Genomic DNA, 21923 nt, shown 5'->3' with positions numbered 1-21923 from the left:
AACAAGCCCCCATAGCCTAGTATGAAATATTGCATAGTTATCTCGTAAGAATTGGTTTTCAAAGGACAAATGACAACAACAACCTATACATCAAGGAAGGACTAGAAAAGAAGATATTATTGGTAGAAATTCTTGTAGATGATATAATAAACATTGGACATGATGAATTATGCAAATCTTTTTTTGAAGAAATGAGTAAAGAATTTGAAATGCCAATGTTTGGAGAGATTAAATTCTTTGTTGGTCTGCAAATTCAACAGAAGAAGGATGACATCTACATTACTTAATCAAAGTACATCAAGGAGATATTGAATTTTTTTGGAATGGAGGTCTAGACCAGTTGGAACACCTATGTCTAGTAGACATAAGCTTTCCAAAATTGATAATTCCAAAGAGGTAGATTAGACTACATATAGATCAATGATTGGAAAACTCTAGTATGTAGTACACACAAGACTTGATATTGCATTAGCAGTTGGTATGGTGGCAACATTTTCTTCTAATCCAAATGAAAATCATATGATGGCAATAAAAATGATTATGAGGTATCTAAAAGGTACTGAAGATTATGGTTTGTGGTATAAGAAAGGAGGCAACTTTGAATTAAAATCCTTCGTTGATGCTAATTGGGTAGGAAGTATTGATGATAGGAAAAGCACTAGTAGTAAAGCATTCTTTCTTGGAAAGAGGCTAGTGTCTTGGACAAGCAAGAAACAAAATTGCATCTCTCAGTCTACAATAGAAGCAAAATATGTTGAAGCAACAATCAGTTATTCCAACATCATTTGGTTCAAACAATTGTTATCAAGTATGAAGGAAGAAATCAAGGATCTAGTAGTTATCTTCTATGATAACACTAGTACAATTAACATATCCAAGAATCTGGTGATGCATACCAAGAAAAAGAACATTTCAATAAAATATCATTTTCTGAAAGAATTAGTGCAAGAAAAAGAGGTGAGATTGGAATATGTGAATACAAAAGAAAAAATTGCAGACATATTCACCAAGCCATTACCTAAGGATGCATATTTGTATCTAAGTAGGGGTCATTCTCCTATCTGAAGATCACTAAACAAAGATTAGTGATGCATCAACTGAACATTTGAAGATCAATCAAGTTGATGCAATATTGTCATAATAGATTGCATATGAATCAATACATCAAGTACATGGAAAATCCATTATATGTTGTCTTTGGCATGAGATGTCAAAGAGGGAGAGTTTGATATCATATCAGAGAAATTTTGTATCAGTAAGTTAGAGGGAGAGATTGCAGTCTAAGAAATCAAATAAGTCATAGTAAATCATTCCAGAGGGAGAGTTTGATGTCAGAGGGAGTTCTCACTAATAGAGGGAGCTCTTATGGATGAGAATCAGAATGAAACTAAGGATATTATCCTTACTTCTATTTTTCTCTAAAATTTCTTTATATTATGACATGTTGTGTTGTCATCAATGCCAAAGAGGGAGATTGTTGAAAACTATTATTCAATTATATGTTGTCTTTGATGTTACACAAATTGTCAAGCCTTTACTGAGAAGTCAGTGATAAATGAGCTCACTTGGGTGTCGAAGAAAATTTCCTTTATATGTTGAGCATTTAGTTATAACCAAGTTCAGAGACAGTATTGACTGAGCTCAATCAATTAATGAATTGAAGTTTGTATTAACCGAGCTCAATTGGTTATCAGAGGAAATTCAACATGAAGTTAGTATTGACCGAGTTGGGTTGGTTAACATTAGAACTTCTATGTTAATTGTGTAGTCAATTTTGTATTAGTTGGATATCAGCATATTAAGTTTGATAAATTTATTGGTTAATACAAGTCGGCTTAAGGGGTGATAATTGTTTGATTAAAAGAGTATTCAAGCTAACTTGACAAGGTGAATCATATAAATGAAAAGTAAAGTTGAGGATTGAAATGTGGAATAAAAGAAGATGAATTAAGGAAGCAAATTTGGAAGGATATCTGTAAGAGGACAAAGTATTTGAGTTGGCAGAACTACAAAGAATATTCTAATCGAGGAGGATTAAGTAGTCAAGCTAGAATAGAGATCTGAATCAACAAAGTCAGTTGTATCAGCAATTAGTTCAAGTCATCATTACTCTTTAATAATTGTAGTAGTGAATCAAATCTCCTAACAGAGTTATCCTAACAGTTACTTAGCAAATCCTCTAACAAGGAAGCATTTCTAGATTGAAGTGTCTGAAGACCTCTAACACGGAAACTCCTAATAGGGTGCATTAAATCCTCTAATAGGGTCACACCTAAATGTATTTTTTGTAACCTTTAATAGGGTTGGCTCCTAACAAAGATCACTTCAAAAGAGTGAAAAATAGTAACTAGTTGCAATTGGTGGTTTTCCCAAATTGGGTTTCCACATTAAATCTTGGTGTCTCTTGTGTTCGTGTTATTTCCTTTATGCTTTTGCAACTAACTTATGTATGGTTAAACACATTAAATATCTTAAGATCTAATTATCTCTGTGCTAATCGAGTGATAGTATTAAATCCAATGTTAACCTAGTTATAGTACAAAATTCAGTGTTAACCGAGTATTAGTAAAGATTTGGTTTAAAGTTGTGTTGACATCTTAAGGGACTTGGATTTTTTTTTGTAGTAACTGATTCATCTCTCCCCTCTCACTCACTCCTCATTTCCAATAGTATTAACTTACCAAGTAAAGAAAACTTTTCAAATGGGAATAAATATAGTAATTGATATACCTCTTATGTTTCTAATTGTTATTAATCAAAGATATGTGGTTAGATGGATAAATGAATTAGTGCTTTATTTCTTTCAAATTTAGTAATACTTGGTGGATATCATATGTGTTATTTATTTGCAAAAACTTATATTTAGAAATTATGGAAAGACAGATATTTATGGTTACAAGGGTATGCATAATGATGGAATGTTGGGCCAGGATTAGTGGATTTTTTTTCTATTATCAGAGAATTCCAAAGAGTAATAGTAGTATATAATCAAGGGACTTAAAAGACAACTTTGTTTCATCCCGATGAACTCCTTTTCATTATGGGTTGAAATATTTGGGTTTCTTTTTAAGGTTATTATGTATTTCTAGGTATATCACTCTTGTTTTTCTTGAGAAAAACCACATTAGCTAAGGAATCCTCCTTTATTAAGATACAAATGTAGATGATATCTTGGTGCCTATACTGAACTTCAAATAAGGAAAAATATGGAGCAGATCTCACATGAAATGCATTTTATTTTGTAGTTTGAACAAAGATATTAAGGTGTTAATCTTTGTTTATATTTTAATAAAGATAAGGATTTATATTATAATTATTAATAAGAGTCGATGAAAGATCTTACTGGTATTTGAGATTTTAGAAGATTATTTTATATATTTTCCTTGTCATCTATCTTGGCATCTATAGTGTTGATTGTAGACTTCAAAATGGAAAGAGCACATATGGGTACTATGTTAAAATAAAGTGACTAATATGATGATATTAGTGACTATACATCTTAGTCTAGCTATGGACAATGAATACTAACAACTGTGTCAAGATATATTAGATGATTCTATTAGTTATGTGCATGCAAAAGTTAGTCATTTATGTTGATTGTATCAAGAAGTTTGACACCTATGGGAAGGATGATAACGTAGTGTAAAAAATTGAGGTCTCATTCTTCAGTACAAGGCTATGAGAAAACCGGTTAGATGGCTAAAGGGACCAAATATAATCTATTTATGTAATCTATGTTGTAGTACGACTATTGTAATTATCTAATTGGACAATCTGTCGTTTCAATGTAAACATTGTTAGAGGTTAGCTTTTCTTGGTAATGGGCAACAACCAAGTGTTTTCTTCTTGATTCATTCTTGTATGTATGCCTCTTTTTGAACAAGAAGTTTTGTAGTTCTCTTACATTAACAATTAATTTTTTAAAACAAAACCATTACTTTAGTTTTCTTCTTTTAAAAAGATAAAAACACCTTCATTATTTTAAAAAAAAAATGTTGTGACTTCTTGTTGGTTTTAATGTAAGTATTCATATGATTAAAATCGAGTAGAAAAATAAAGTTTATTTTATTTTTCTTAAAATAATGTCAAGCCAAATTATTTAATTATTCTTATACGAAAAATATTTAAACTTTAACTTCAAAACCCTTTTATCCCACCACACGTTATAAAGTTAGAATTATTATGTACAAGTAAAACAATACTAGTATTTGCCTCTTGTAGTTATAATTTAAATTTATTTAAATTAGAATAGTTATTTATAAAATAATTTATGTGCAATAATTCTTTTTTTTAATAAATAATGGGTTGAAGCCTAGATTAATTATTATTATATGTTAACTCAAGTGGATTTGAACCCAAGACTTCCTCAATGAGAGGCTCACAAGTTACCATTGTATTATAGACTCTTGCCTAATTTCTATAAAATAATTGTTTTAATAAAATTGTGAAACAATCATATATTATTCTAATTACAATATAACAATTACATAGTTTTTACAATTAACATTTCTCTAAATTAAAAATAGAAACGTAAATAAATATAGTGCCTGTGTCATCTAGTTCAAACAAAATTAATTTACAAGTTTCATAAATGTGTACCATTTTCTAAAAACTTGTCCCAAATATTTGATCTTAAGTTTTTTAGCCAATGAATGAAGATAAATAATTTTGATAATTTAGTAACATAAGAAATGTGCATGTATACTTTATAATGAAATTTTAAATTTTAAAAATGAGAAAATACGTAGCTATTATTGGTTGCTATAGTTTATTTTAAAAAGTAAAACTCATTGCAATAGTTTTTAGCCTATCTATAAATACTAACAATCACGTAGTGGGCCTTCAGTTATAATAGTTAATTAAGTAGAATAGTAAAGTAAAAATATTGATAATATTTAATATAATTGTATTAGTATATGAGTATTTAGCTAATATTTTAACATTTATGATATACTTTTACATTTTTAAAAAAATCTAATTTTTGATTTAAATAGATTAAAAATTTATCTTACATTTTAAATATTTAAATATTTGAAAAATAATATTTTTAAATATAAAAATATTATAATTAAAGTTAATTTATCATTTATCATTTATAAATGTAATGCTACTATTATAACTTAGTTGTAACTTATCATATTAATATTTAATTCAAATTTAAAAATTGTTCAAGATGACAAAAAATTTGCAAAGGAATAATATTGATATTACTCATTTACAAATATATTAGTAAGATATTATTCCTAATGACACCTTTTTTTGATTTCTTAAAGTGACGTTTGTCAAGAGCTAGGTGGTAATGCTAAAATTTGCATGTCTTTGTTTCTTTGGTGATTTGATCATTCATTTCTATTTGAAAATTCTTTTTTCCCAATATTATTTTTCATCCACATCTTAAAATGTGAAGGAATCACAAAGTGGTACAAACTTATGAGATAAAAGTAAGTTATATATGAATCCTAACATTGCAAGGTATTATTAAAGGAGTTGTAATATGATTATGCTTGGAATGTAAACATTTAAGTAATAGAAGTTTTAGTAAATTGGAAAACAAACATAATTAGAAAATTGTATTTCTATCCATATAATTTAATATTAGTATAGGATTCAAATAATGAGATAAATAGTTCAATCAAGGAAAATATTATTAATCATTAAAAAAAATTATAAAACATTGATGTAATCTTATGAATGAAAATGACTATAGAATATATTGTTCTGGTAAGATTTTACATATTATTGAAATGTATTTAATATCTTTACCTTTTCATTGATTATATACACTAGTTAATATCCCTCTTTCATAAATATAATAGTATATGTATTATAAAATAATTTTACTCTTTAATAATTATAAATTAATTTTACTATATTTTAACCTTCAATAACCATTTTTCAGAAATTGAAGTATTAGAAAAGTTAATATGATAAAATTAAAATAAATATTTAGAAACTAAAAAATGTGTATTTTCATATAATCATATTATTTATTATTCCAGAAGTGCCTAATGAAAATTCGCTCCTATAAGAACTCAACAAATTAAGTGAAAAAAATTAAAGAATTTTGGAAATTAAAATTTTCACTTTTTAACATTACAAAATCAAAATAAAAAATAAAAAAGAAAAATATTTACAATTAGTTGGTTGAGATAGAAAAGATTAATCACTAGTTATAGACAAGTGATTACACTAGTATATTGCCTATGACAAATACAATAACAATCTTATAATTTGAATTTATTTTACTATTTAATTTTTTTTAACAATATTTTTTTGTAAATTTATATATAAAATAGTGAGTATTAAAATAAAATCTTTATTTTAATTTTGTGTTTTCAATACATTGAACTCTTATAATATGATTTCATTATATTGAAATCTTGAATTTCTTATTTCTTAATGTTTTGTCTTGAATGAAAATTAAGACTAATAGCTACTTATTTTTGTAGTGTGTGTTAGTAGGATTGATTTAAATTTAATTTAATTATGTATCAAATTAAACCCTTTTCTACAATCATATTTTTTACTTTAAAATTATTAGTTTTTGGAAAAATAATTAGCATTAAAAATAAGTATACACAAAATATAATTAGTTTTATTTACAAAAATATTTTTTATTTATTTAAATAATATGTTATTACATAACATCATTTTATTGTGTTGGGGTGATCTTTATAGATTTGCAATTGAGACATTTCATTGGTAAGGTTGCTACTAAGGTTCAAACCACAACAAATGGGTTGTTGATAGAATTTGTGAAAGACACTTACAAGAATTGAAGTTGTGTATAACAAGTGCCACATAGTGGCATGTACTTGCCGTAAAATAATTGTAATAGAAATAACTATTGAATATTATAATAATTAATCATAGATAAAAAAAAATAAAAGAATAATAATATTTTTTTCATTATATAATATATAATTTTAATATTATAAAATAGATTATAAAACAACAGATTTTAAAATAATATTTTATTTTAAATTTAATTTGAATTGAACTGTGATGTTTTTTGTAAAATAAGAAAATATTTATAAATGAATTTAAGAAATAGATTATATTAATTAAATGGCAAAGTTGAAATAGAGAAATAAAATTTCAAAATATGATATAATTTGTGTCATTGAAAAATATCTTAATTAAAATAAAGCACATATTAATTGAAACATTGATGAAAAAAATAGATAAATAGTCTGTAAAATATTTAAATTTGATCTTAAGATTATAATCCTAAAATCTTGCCGAAAAAAAATGAATATGGAGTATGGCTCCGAAACAAGGGGTCTTATAAGACCAAATTGATTGAGCCAATCATAATTCAAATAAGTCATTTATATAATATTTCTAATTAATAAATATTTATGGAAACTTTAGAAATATGTAATTAAGAAACACATGTTTATCTATGATTGATCGATGAGTGCAAAACTATTGATTAATTGAGTTGAACTGAATGCAATAGTACATTGCCTACGACAAGTACAATAAGAGTCCTGTAGATAATTACTTATTCAATCTACTACCCTCAACAATTTCAATTACCCAAATGTAATTTGGTCAAGCTCATTATTGATCTAGAAAAATGTTGTCATGAATTTTATTCAAATTCAAAGTCATCAAGCACATTTTGATCCAAAAATCATGTTTGGATAACTTCGATTTAGAGATATTAAGTTCACAACTAGACCTATTCTAACAACTATATTGTCTTAATCAACAAAAATAATTGCTATTTCACAAACTTTTATCTTCTCTAAATTACAAACTAATCATATCATTGACAATAACTAAATACTATACATCTCTTGTTATACTTTTCACACATTTATAAACTTTGCAAACAATTTAAAAATATACGTTTTTGTATTGGTTAAAATATTTAAATTAACCTTTGTTTAAGTTGAAATAATGTTATTCGTGTCATCAAAGTTCAAATTTTATTTAGATACTATTGTTGAATGGCTGATTAGAAATGAAGTCCCCAATGTCACTTATTTAGTTTATATTTTAACACAAGATAATCTCTTTATAGAAAGTCAATCTTCATTAAGAAATTATGATGACTTAGTGATGATGTGCTAAATAGACATTCAAAATACAATGGCTTATGGCCACACTACAATTGTAAAGCACTTTGTATGCCAAATGAGGTATTTGTTGCATTGGGCCCCAAAGTGATAGACAAGTGGATAAAGAGGGTTGGTCTCCCACATAGGATTGGTCTCCCACATAGGATTACTTCTCTTTTGTATTCAAGTGGTTATCATTGTCAATTCTACATCATAAAGCGGTCCCTTTAGATAATAAAAGACCACCACCAAGGTGGAAGATGAGTCATTTTCCATGCTTAGTACATTGGACCAAAATATATTGGGGGATATACATTTTGTAAGTTAGCTAGAAGAGTCCACCAAAAAATTATGTTGCTTAAAATAACATTTCATGTTAAAATATATTTATTTATATATAAACCTTTCTTTTGTCATTGACAATGGTAAAATAAATTGATCACATTTTATGGGAATATTGTTATCATAAATATGGTTTTTGACATCATATTGTAACTTGGAACCATGTCATAATATAGAATGCCCCCTTTAGTGGTAAATGGATATTTCAACATAGAAGTATAACTTGGTTTTTCTTGATTAATTAATTTAGTTTTTTTCTTGATTTTTTTAAATTAACTACTTTATTTTATTGCAATGTTGATTGAGATGGTTTTGATTTCTTCTCTTTTTAAGTTAATATATAAATTCTAAATTGTTCTTCAATGTTTATCTATTTATCTATTTGTGATGAAATTTAACTTTTTTTAAATGTGAATTTAGAGTTATGTTTGTGGGGGTGCAGTGATAATTGGAATATTAGTAGTTGAATTAGAAAATTAAATTTGAGATTTTGATATTTTGTTTGTGCCATTTTGAAAAATAATGTAATTGTAAATATGCTTTTGGTTCTAGTGAGGTCAAAAGGTTCTTGATGAGCCCACTAGGAATCAAGTATTTTGAGTGCAAGGCTCTGATGTTTTAAAGAGATGTGGTTGGGAATGTGCCCTAGGTGAATTTAGTAAAATGGATACCCTTTGGTCCTTGACTCTTAGCTAAAGAGGTTTAACATCAAGAAGTATGCAATGGTTGTCATTGTCTTTGATCAAATCCACAAATTTGGATCATTTTTGTACAAATGGATCTGTCATCCAACCTATAAGTTTAACCGGATTGAATTCACAATCTTTCATTTTAGTTTGTTGCATTGTCTACTTGTTGATTATAAAGGATAAGTGATATTATAAAATACCATAAATGAGGTATAAAATCACTAGGGGCAAGTACTCATTAGGCAATCATCCAAAGAAACTACCTTTCTAGCTAAATATTGGCAAATTGAAAATAAGGATGCAAATGTCCTAGCTGATGATTATAAATATAGTTCCTTTTCAGTCACCAATTTAGTCCCTTATATTAGTGATCATTAAATGCTTTAGAAAACCATATGATTATAAAATAATTTTAAAAAAATCAAATTAGAAATCAAATAAATGTCCTTTAATACTAATACATATAAGTAATCACATCAGGTGTGTATCATGCTAATGTGTGGTGAGATAAAAACAAAAAAGAGTTAGTAACATATAAATTTAAATTTCACCAATACATTTTCCCACATCTTTGAGGTGCACATGACTCATAAGATGATCGTGAACCTTAAAAGAAAACAAGCACTCAAAATTCTATATCAATATTTTCACTCTAAAAATTAATGCCTCTATCAATCAAGTATAAGATATGTGTTTGTTCTATTTCTATGATTTGTATTTTAATGCTTGTGAACTATATTTCAGTGCTCATAGCTATATTTTAATGCTTGTTGGAACACCCCACAAAGGAAACCTTGAGCATAGGAATTCACTAACATAAAAAAAACATGGCATATTTTTTTGAAACACTAATCACATGTAACATGAGAACTTCTACATCTCAAACTTCAAGATTAGGCCAAATTGTTAATAAGTGACACTACAGAAGTGGAAGACTTAGAGCCACAAAATGAAAAAGAAAAGAAAGGGAAAGATATTATAAGAAATTATATATGATACAAAAGGTGATTCGAGTCAATTGACTCTCCCCAAAGTCTCAAAAATCAACTTAAAAAAAATTAGATATTTTCCTAGGTCCTAGGTGTCACAAATGGACCCTCACAAGCATTGAGTCACACTTGAGTGACACCAAAACCATTCAAAATCAATAAAAAAAAACCTCTTAATAACACAAATTAAACACCTATATATCCAAATATCACCTTTCTTGGGGTCAAAACGAGCTTCAGTGACCCCAAAATCCTTGTTGAACTCAACTAGAAGACTTGGGTGCCCATAGTGGAAAAAGATACCTTGGAAGCACAAATGCAAGACAATTGGATTGTGGCACAAAATACCCTCTTCTTATGGATACACTTTTTTACCAAGAATCACACTAGAATCCAAAATTTACACTAGTTCCCTTTAGTAATTGGTGTTTACATTGTCATCATCCATACATGAAAGTGTCCAAGGAAGTGAGCTTATCTACTTCACTATAGAACCCTTTGAACACCCTAGACATGTAGAATACCAAATACATTGAAGACACATGAAGCAAGAGAAAATATAAAAGATAATACAAGGATAAAGTGTGTAAAAGCATTCCTGAGTCACTAGTGATGCAAGCAAGTGCAAGTTCACATAGCCCATAAACATATCTAATACACTCCAAAATTATAGAATTTAATGTTAGGATGCTTAGAAATATCCCAAACACCTTAGAGCCACATTGGACCAATCTTCAAAGTTCCAAGATTGTCCAAAATAGCCATATTAGTTCAAATGCACTCAAATTCGCTTGAGTTCCTTCGAATATATGAATCAAATGAGAGGGGACTAATACATCCCTAAGAAACCACATGACACCATTTAGGTAATTTTTAACCCTAAAAAAGCTTCCAAGATACAACTATTTCTCACAGAAAAGGTCATTTTAACATTTTTGTTTGGACATATGCAAATTGATAAAAATCCATACCATATAATATAGATTACAACAACCTATGAATGGAGTGTTCAATAATACATTTAAATCATTACATTTCTTGAAACAACATACTTCTCTTGCAAATTTACAAGAAATGAAGAGCACAAATGTATAGGAAAGGAAGATGGAAGAAGTGTTCCTAAAGCCAATTTTTGAATCCAAGTCCTCTAGTCCCCAATGATGGTTTGCAATGTCATTCAATCATATCAAACCCATAAGTCCACCCCACCATGCATGTAGAGATGGTTGCATGACCCAAACACTTAAATAGTGAAGATGCAAGTCGATAAGGCCTAGATAAATGCCAAAAATGAAGTACACACTTAGTCAAGATTATCACAAAATACACAAGAATACACTTAGTCATGATTATCACAAAATACACAAGAATACACTTACCACACATGAATCACCATATCATACATGCTCATTGAGAAACATTAGATAGAAAGGTGCATAAATCAACAATAACTTATCATCAATATAGGGGGAATCAACAATTGACAACAATAAAAAAGTAGGTGCCATCAAGGAGAAACACAAAAATAATGATATGAGGTACAATATCACAACATGATACCTAAAAAGGTTGAGTAGCAATAAATATCTCGGGCTCTACTCAACTATTAGGATATAGGTACTGGAGTGCTAAGCATAAGGGGTGTCGTCATGTGTGCATTTGAGGATGCACCACACAAAACCAAGTACAATCTTAGTTGAACAATGTTGACAACCATGTGTGATTGAATCTCACATTCACAAGTGAACCACTCCTAGGTAAGAATCAATACCTTGCAAGTGGTAATGACTTCCCAAACATCATCAGCCTTGTACTAGTGCTTGAGCCATATTTGGGGCACCAAGTTATCTTATTAATAGTTTAACCCACCCATATTTTAGTTAAGGTTTTGTTTGATTAAGAGACTCCCCAAACACAATTCCAAATATACCACTTTTGGGTCAAGGACACATTGGGAGCCACTCCCTAAATCCATTCTAGTACATAGTTGTAGGCTAATTTCCATTAGAATGAGTGAGATATAAAAATGAAAAATATTGTGATATCTCCATTGTCACTTTTCACATAATCTCACTTCCCTTTTCAAGGCACAAAATTCCAATATATCATCACTATCCAAAATTTACATGTTTACCCAGTTGGCCATAAACACATAAGACCAGATCTAATTTTATCCACAATTAATATTTCACATATAATAACCATTATTCCACATCATAATATCAAGTTCAAAACAATCAAATTTCTCTTTCATTATTGTATCAAAATTGACTCATAACTAGGTCCATGGCTTTCCAATATTAACGGACCTTCAAAAAGATTCAAAAAGGAAAAAGAAAAAATCCAAATTAGAAAGGTACTCTTTTGGTTCTAATACATGCAACATTGCATTCCCATGACTAAATAGACATTCAAATTATTCTCTCTCAATTTCGATGGTATATTCCTACCTAGAGCATATTTTTGGCAATAGATACAATCATCAATTCATGTTGGTTATAACTATGAATTTGTGTTAAACTATAACACTTATCAAAAGAAACCAATTTGTATCAAAGACGTCAATAAATTTGGGAGAAACCTAAGTTTTCCCTACCTCAACTCTAGCAAATTTCAAACATGAATTTCATGTGCAAAAACATATGACAAATTCTTTTGGATAAAAGGACAATCTTCCCAATAGGATTCCAACAAGCCATTTCCCACAAAAATTCTCCCAACCAATATTTCCCAATAATCAGTTCAAATTCCAAATGTTGTAGGGTTTTGGAGAGTAAAAATGCAAGTTAGAATGCTACATATGAAACTAGCATCTAGTTCCCCACTATAAACTTTCTTAATTTGTGGTTTGAGATTAAGTATAAAATAATAAATATAAAATCACTATTATAATTACCAAATTAGTTGCAATAGAAAAACTATACAATTACCTTCACAATATATAGACATAAGCCACATTAACTAATTATGCTCTCTCTCTCTCTCTCTCTCTCTCTCTCTCTCTCTCTCTCTCTCTCTCTCTCTCTCTCTGCACGCACGTGTGCATGTGTGTGCATGCATGCATGCATGTGTTTATGTGTGTGCATGCATCTACGTATGTACATATATTGCAAATAACCCTAAATTCACAAGTGTGTATGTGTGTGTGTATGAGTGTGAGTGTGTACATGTGTGTGCATCTGTGTATGTATGTGTGTGTGTGTACATGTGTGTGCCTATGGGTGTGTATGCACATGTGTGTGTGTCCTCACACGCGTGCATGTGTGTGCATATATTGCAAATAACCTAGAATGCATGAGCATAATATAACCATAAACTACTAAATTTAACATGTGTATCCTATTACATCTAAAGATTTGTTGTCTTGAACATAATCAAATAGAAATAAATAAGGTTATGACCTAAAAGCCCCTCTTTTTCCTGGTTCTTCTAAGGTTGTCTCCTTTGAACCTATGGGGTATGATGGGAAGTAGGGTAAGGGTTTGTTTTCAACAATGTTGTCGAAGAAGTCTACAATCAACACTATGTGATTTTGAGTCAAACTCATTGACCCATGTTTTATAAGTAGTGATTCAACATGAATCCATCTCTCATGAGAATAAATGGAACACTTAGTACTCATTGGATCTAGGTGATGCTTAATGGGCTTTCTAATGAATGGTTGATAAGGCACAACACTTGGTGAAGGCTTTGCAAATGGGGTTGCAAGCGTTGGGTTTAACCATGGAGGAAACTCCATAGTTAAGTGCACTCAGGCTGGAGTAGTACTGGGATGGGTGACCTCCCGAGAAGTCTCGATGCTTCACCCCTGTGAGCATCACCTAGATCCTATGAGTGCTAAGTGTTCCATTTATTCTCATGAGAGATGGATTCATTTTGAATCACTACTCATGAAACATGGGTCAATGAGTTTGACTCAAAATCACATAGTTAAAAACCTGATAGCAATATCACAATTTGACTTGCTGTGGAAATTATCTCCTACATATCAATTGATGAGCTTAAGGGGCTTTCTAATGAATGGTTAATAAGGCACAACACTAGTGAAGGTTTTGCAAATGGGGTTGCAAGCTTTGGATTTAACCATGAAGGAAACTCCATAGTTAAGCACGCTCAGGCTGGAGTAGTACTGGGATGGGTGACCTCCCGGGAAGTCCCGGTGCTTCACCCCTATGAGCATCACCTAGATCCAATGAGTGCTAAGTGTTCCATTTATTCTCATGAGAGATGGATTCATGTTGAATCTACTCATGAAACATGGGTCAATGAGTTTGACTCAAAATCACATAGTTAAAATCCTGATAGCAATATCACAATTTGACTTGTGGAAATTATCTCCTACCTATCAGTCCAAAGAACTGTTTAATTTTTTTTGCTCTGAAAGAAAAGGAACAGTTAGTTCAATTCAGCTCATGGTGTGAGCACAAAGCACCTTGTAGTATATGATCTCTTGGCAATGGCTGTTGTAGAGTACATTGAATGAGTCTAGACTGCTGCTCAGACCCTTTTCCACAAGAGTCTCATGGTGTGAGCACAAAGTACCTTGTAGTATATGATCCCTTGGCAGTGGCTGTTGTAGAGTACATTGAATGAGTCTAGATTGCTGCTCAGACCCTTTTCCACAAGAGTGTCTACTTAAATCCTTAAGTCCGGCTTCTGGGTCAGAAATGTGCTTTTATTTGGCACTTTTTGCCAAATAATTGTCCTGTGGACCTCACTAGGCATTGATGCCCATAGTATCTCAAGACTTGTATGCTTCTAATGGCTATTTATGGGGGTCCTTTTTATCTTCCTTCTATTTAGAGATGTACTTGCTCAAATTATTCCCCATTACAATGTGCTTTATAAATCAGTCACAGGGGGTATTTACAACCCATACAATCATATCTCTTGCTCTCTCCTGCAGCCTCCCAGCTCCAAGTTAACTTTGTAGGCCAACTACTTTTTAGTGGATTGCAGATGCTGTTTATAAATGTTCAACATGCAGGGCGACATCCCATGCATATCTCTGATGTATGACATACTTGCTCTTATGGGAAATGTATTTTCATAATGTAATGTATTTCAACGTGTATAACGAGTTGCTGTATATTGATCATACTGTGTAGTCATGTGCTGCTACTCTTTGTTCGACAGTTTGGTCAGCACTTGGCATGTGAGATGTAATTTTCATTGTATATTCATATTTCGATGTGTAGGTCGAAATTCTGTGTAAACTTTATTAATTATGGAATGAAACTGTTGTTGACTAGACTATGTGGTTGTCGACCATTGACTCTTATTTTTTATGCTTCCACAATTTATAGAATATGGCCTGTGTGGCAAGCTTGTGAAAATGCAGTTCTTACATGTATCATCTGATTCAATAACTACATCGTTAATGATCTAATGTTGTAATGAACTGTTGTTCACCCTAGCCACTGTTTTCCCCCTATAAGTGAAAACGGAAATGGATCCTTTCTCAAACATCTACACATAACCATTTGAAAAAGCCGTTCCCCTGCAGGTACTCTTTTTCCCATGTAAGTGGATACCAAAAATTAATTCTTTGTTAGTTGCTCATGAAAATGATAGTCCAAACTTCAAAATATAAAATGGTATTGACTGCGGAAGAGGCAAAAAAATATTGATCAGCAAGGTTGAGAGACAAGCAATGAAATGAATAAGAAGTTAAGAACAACATTTTTATCACAATAAAAAGAAATAATAAATTGATTTAGGAAATAGGCCCCAAGAGGCTACAGGAGAAGGAATGCATGTTAAGTTCTTATTGAAGATCAAACCCAAGAATATTTAATTTTAGCCTAAAAATCTAATGCACTATGTTTACTATCAGCTTTCTAAAATCTGGGACATCTGTGCTAAATCTTACTGTCTACACTGTACATTAATTGATTGAGAAAGGCCATCAGAGTCCATCAATAGAGGTGTCATGGTTGACACTGCAATGCTTGGAGAAGCATTTGAGATATTGAACATCGCTAGCAGTAGTTCTAACGACAGAATTCCTCAAAACCTTTTGGAATATTGACGATGAAATAAAATCTACCGTAAAATCTGATTTCCCAGTTATTGCTTTCCTTTTCTCTTCTTTGTTGATGAATTATTTGAGGTGATTACAGCTTGCAACAAAAAAGACTTATTAGATGCTTTAGGTTTTCATGGTGTCATATTTGATAGCATTTTCTTTTTCGAACTACAGGTGAAGGTTACAAAAACTTGGTATATTGGTCTGCATGGATTATTCAATATATATTCCAGACACAAAATAGCATTGAAGTTCAATTCTAGAGGCATGCCAAATTCAACAAGTGTAGTGATAAAGGCATGCCAAACTCAACACCTATATATAAGGAAACATGTTAATAGATGCCTACCTCATTGCTTCACCATTAATTTTAGTACAGACCAAATTGATTCTCCAAGCACCTAAAGTGCAAATCAAGAGGATAACCCACTTCTCATCTTAGACCTGATCAAACATTCCACAACGGGCAGTCTAAGATCCCTATTAAGGACTATACCAACTTACAAATGATACAACCTGCTAATGCTTCTAAAAAACATCCCTTTGATGTCATAACTGCCAACCAAGCTCAATCTGCCCTGGCTATATTTCTCCAGTCAAAGAGTTCATTATCTATTTATGGGATTGTAGCTCACAAAGGCATACATAAATATTGTGCACTGAAGCAATAAGCAGGATGTGACTAGCACAGCCATAAAGTACTGCAGCCTCATTTAGAATTGAATACCATTTCATAGGAGAATTGCTTGCTATCTCCTTAGGTACGACTGTGATTGACATGGACTTTTTAATGAAGCATCAGAAATAAAGAAAGAACCCAAATCAATGCCATGTCCAAAATAGGTCAATGGGACTTGACGAATACATCTAGGCAGGATCACAAGTGTTAAGGACAAAACTACCCTACATCAGTCTTAACAACAGATCAGTACCATAAAGAGAGTCAATAACCCAAATATAGTCCTTAACAGTGCACTCATGTATGCACAAATGAAAACAGTTGTGCAAAGGCAAGACAAACCCCTCAGAGAAAGGAGACCATGAAGACCGGAGCTAGAAATTGATGCTATGTTTGAAGACCATAGCCATCACAATTAAGTGTGCAGTGCATTTTGGAGTGAGGATAACATGCTTGAATTTGACCACTACAACCCGAAAAAAGGAAACCTTGATCATATTCGTTGTTCGATAAAATCAGAAACATTTAGACTCTATAGCAAATAGTGATTAGAAAACACTGGAAAACCTAAATCGCTGACCGCAGAGCACCAGTGCAACACCTACTATTGAACCATTTGCACATATCACACTTGAAAGATCTGATATATTTTAAGGTGTCACCTATGAACCGTGTGCCAAACCTTGTAAGTCTTTCAAAGCTTGGCAAGGACTCTTCTTGTAAAACCTACAAGTTCAACCACCCAACTTGTGAACCTCAATTATAATACAGAATTGGTAATTGAGGAACATGGAGCTTCAACCATGTTTTACATGTTATTCTTCACACTCGTGGCTATCCACAATCACATGTAGCTGTGGAACCAATAGTCATGGATCATGGCTCTCACAATATCCTTGTTATCATCGGATCATCAAATTGTCAGCATCATGCCACCTTGCCCTATTAAACTTTAGTATTATATAATTTTCAAACAGCTAATCCATCTGTATAATTGAATCAGTTCATAGGCTTTACTGACCTGTTCAGTTTTCAGATAATTACTGATATGAAATCGAAAACAAGCATACTTAATGATTTATTTTACCAAATACAATATGGAAAACAGATTCAGAAATATTTTAAGCATACATACGCTCACAATGAATTGCTTCCACTAGGGAGTATTGTAGAGCTCTACAATTCTCTTTCCCATCTTAATTTTGCCACAGTCTCATTAGTCATTCTAAAAACACTGTTAAATTCAACCAATTCAAAAATATGCTTTTTGGGTAAACAGCAGGCGTACAAATAAGAACGTTTGTAGTTTTAATGAGGAAACAAGACAAACGAAGCAGATAAAAAGTAAAAATTTTCATGATAATGTCCATAATCAGAGTGTCAATTAAGAAATTGTGAGCATTGTAGTTGTCTCGACTTTCAAAATCTTCTTATATCATAAGCGAAAAAATAGATAGTATATATTATCTGCAATAAAATCAGTATAACCTTGAATAGTAAATTACCAGCCCAAACCGAATGAACACACTGAGGTAACTTCAAATACGATGGAGCACTTTATTAATTATTTGGTAGTAACACATGGTGATACTGTGGACCACTCTGAACTCATAAAAGATTGATGTAAATGTAAACTTCTCCGTCACGCTAATGCTGTTGTCCCGAACAAAGTTATCATACTATTTGAGATATACTCTATCCATCGATCTAGGTCTCTATACTTCACCACAAATGTCAGAAAAACAATATATGCAATCACGATGCTCCTACTGAGCTCCTTCTAGGGACACAATCTGTAAAGCAGCATTCAGTTGGTATGCATGAAAGCATAGAATCAGATCTACCGCTATGAATGCCGGACTGATCTCTAGATCGAGCGGATTGTGGAGGAAGGATCCTTCCCTCCGAGAACAACAAATTTCTATCTGAGAAGGCTTGCCCTCCTGCAAATTCATCATACATAACATCGATGTACACTCTTTCCCCTCTGTTTTCTAAAACACCTGTTCTTCGTTCCACTTCTAAGAACTGTCCAAGTGAAGGATTGGAATTTCTATGAGAGTCATAGTCATCCTTCGTTCTACACAATCTCCACCAGCTCCTAGATCTTTTAGACCTTGTATTCTGGCCGCCCCTCCTAGGCTGTTCCGGTTCTTCCGAGGGGTGTTCTTGACCATGAACAATCACTCTTGTAGACAGCCCAACATCAGATTTAAGACCCATTAAGCTTCCTAGCGTGATGCTCTTGTCATAAAAGAAAGAACCTGTTGACTGCAATGAAAATGTATCGAGGGGTTATGAATTGTCTCTAATCTGTGTCTAGGTCATCATCAAAAGCAGAGAAGAAGGATGCAGCAATTGCATATGATTCATCATTTACTGAACGGTACAGGACTGATATGATCACCAAGTAAAATGTAAAATAGGAAATCCATTTTGCTCTAATAATCAATGCAAATGTAAAATAAGAAATTCATTTTGCTCCAATAATCAATGCAATATTTCATCTAGAGAATGATTACCAAACAAGAAGAGAGCGAAACCTAGAACTCGAAAAAAGAAAAGAAAATCTTCATTCTATCCCTTGAATATAGAAGGCTAAACTTTTTAATCAGGTCATCCTCAAAAGGATCACAGAAGCATAATTACAGACAGCAAACATCAATGCCATCATTAAAAAGTTAACATCCCTAGCAGGCATGGGGAACTGCCCTAAGAATGCATATGCGATCACCGAGTAAAGAATACATCTGGATCACCCTTAATAGCAATTAAAAAAACATTGCTGAAAATCAATAACAGAGATTCCTCATATGGATCATAACTAATGACCCAGAAATGTAAAGGAAGCATATAATTCTTTATTTTCGTTATCATCATTAGCAACCACGCAATGTGACTCATTATCCCCCCTCTAGGTCATTAGCAAAAGCAGCAAAAACAAAACAACCAATGAGAAGAATCACTAGTTGGGCCATCATACGCCATACCAAAAAAATAAAATACGAATCCTGGAAAAGGTTAAGCATCATAAACAGCATTGCAGAAACACTATAAATGTGAGTTCAGAATCGACCCACAAATCAAAAACCAAATTTTTTAAAAAAAAGAAAAGCTTAACATCTACATTTGGGAAGGTTAAGTTCTTTTACCTCAGTATCTAAATCTGATGAAGAGTAGGAAGACAAACTTGGAGAGGCTGCAATCATGGCGTCTATAAGACTCGGCTCTGCAACTCTTTCATTCTCCATCATTTTCAACCTCACTGGAATGCTAGAGTGGATCTAGTTGTTTGCATACAATGGATCTCAAGATGTCATGCAAACATATAGGATTTCTTTACTTTTTGGTCAGTGTTAAATATGTCTGTGACAAGAGTAAGGCCTCTGGTTATCACTCTATATCACGTGTATTTGTATGCCTAGGACTGCTAATGTCCCATTGTCTTCTTAATCTCAGGCCGTGCCCGTCTGTAATTATACGAATTGAATATGTACTAATGATCCATAAACAATGGGTTGTTGGGTTTTTGAGATTTGTGCTTGGCTTGTCAAGGGAAGAAAGTAGATCATAGCATTCTTAGAAATGAAGAAAATTTTGTGTACCCAACAAATATGTTGTGGGTTTTTCTTATATTTGTTCTTTTACCCTTTATTTTGGGTGAAATGGATGCAATGCGTGTACCTTTACTTTTCTTAAAGAATATTTTATCTTATTTTTCCCTTAATGCTTTTGACCAAGCTCTTGGATTCTCTTTGCCTTTGCCATTAGAGCAAAAGTTCTTTATAGGATTATTACCTACTTCCATTTTCTTTATCTTCATAATAAAAAGTTTTTTTACAGAACTATCCACACCATTTTATTTTTTTATTTGTAATTTTTAGCATTTGAGTGCAGAAGTAATGTAATGGAATTACCAATAACTCATTCTTTATACTTCAAGATGTTTGCAAATGTGATTAACATTGAACTTTTCTTTCTTTACTCATGAATATTTTAAGAAAAATTCTATGTATTTTTTTTTCAATTTCTTTATAAAAGGAATAAATTATGCACATCTATCAAGTTACTATATCACAATTAATTAATCATATTAATAACTATTTTAGGAGGAATCTAATACTACAAAAGAACGGGTTGTCATTGACGAGTTTACCAAAGATGTGTAGAGAAAAACGTGAATCAAGGAAACTAAACTTATATTCATCACATAACCCTAACACCTCAAAGGGAAATCAAGGAAGTTGATCGTTTCAAACCTAATTCTAGAGAAACTAGATCTAAGAAGATCAGTGTTATCCAAGGGATAAAGGAGCGCTAATGCAAGCCAAGATCTAAGGGTTATAGAATTAGAGAAAAGATGTAAAAGTCCTCCAAACCCTAATGTAGCTAATGCAAGATCATCCTGGGTTGTTCCTACTATCCTACTCATGTATGTGGAGGTGATTGGTTACTTCCTTGGATCTACTTGGTAGTTGGCTCGATGGTTTCACTCTATCATCTTTCATCAAGTTGGCTTGATTTGGCTTGGTGCACATGTTTGTCGAGTGATCCTTTGCTTCTTTCCCCGAGCATGTTCAGTGATGCTTGTTTGAGTCTTTTCTATGATACTTGGTTTTTTAGTTCATCCAGTTGATTGTTTGGTTCTTCTTTGAGAGTTGACTTGTGTATTTAATTTGTGAGATGGATTTAATGATTGGGATCGATCATTGGGAAGCATATGGACCTAGCTTTGGGTTGTTGTTTTCTCTAATGAAGATCTAGATTCTTTTGTAAGTTGCTTTAACAAGTATAAATAGTGGTATTGTGTCTTAGGTTTAGCAGGAGAAATAGTAGAAGAAAGTAATGAGTTTTGGGGATCGCAGATCATGCATGGTGTAGGAGAGAACTATTCTATAATTGAATATTTGTATTTGGCTGCAATGAGGAAAGCCTAATAGCCCAACATGTATGAATTAAATTGTTGAATAAATAAAGATATGTTGTTTTCCTCCTTCTAATGTTGTCTCTTGGTTATTTCTTATGGTGCATTAACTCAACGAGGTTGCATGATAATTGGGTTAGCCTTTGATCATAGTTATCATCCTCCCTTGCGTTAGGTGGTATCAGAGTGAGGTTTAGCTTTTT

General features: G+C 31.7%; 1 protein-coding gene across 1 annotated transcript; it reads right to left on the bottom strand.

Moving 5' to 3' along the window:
* Window positions 1-18329: 18329 nt before the first annotated feature.
* LOC149542056 (uncharacterized protein At3g17950-like) lies at window positions 18330-20423 on the bottom strand. Its single transcript, XM_089797096.1, has 2 exons — window positions 19949-20423; window positions 18330-19067 (listed from the first exon to the last, which is right to left on the bottom strand). The coding sequence occupies exons 1-2, from the start codon at window positions 20048-20050 to the stop codon at window positions 18552-18554; spliced, it is 618 nt and encodes a 205-aa protein (XP_089653222.1). The 5' UTR covers window positions 20051-20423; the 3' UTR covers window positions 18330-18551.
* Between the last annotated feature and the right edge of the window lie 1500 nt (window positions 20424-21923).

This window comes from Cupressus sempervirens, chromosome 8, assembly GCF_028749045.1.
Source record: "Cupressus sempervirens isolate cs-2001-9-10 chromosome 8, ASM2874904v1, whole genome shotgun sequence".
In the NCBI taxonomy this organism is placed as follows: domain Eukaryota; kingdom Viridiplantae; phylum Streptophyta; class Pinopsida; order Cupressales; family Cupressaceae; genus Cupressus; species Cupressus sempervirens.
This window is presented reverse-complemented; position numbering and strand designations above follow the sequence as displayed.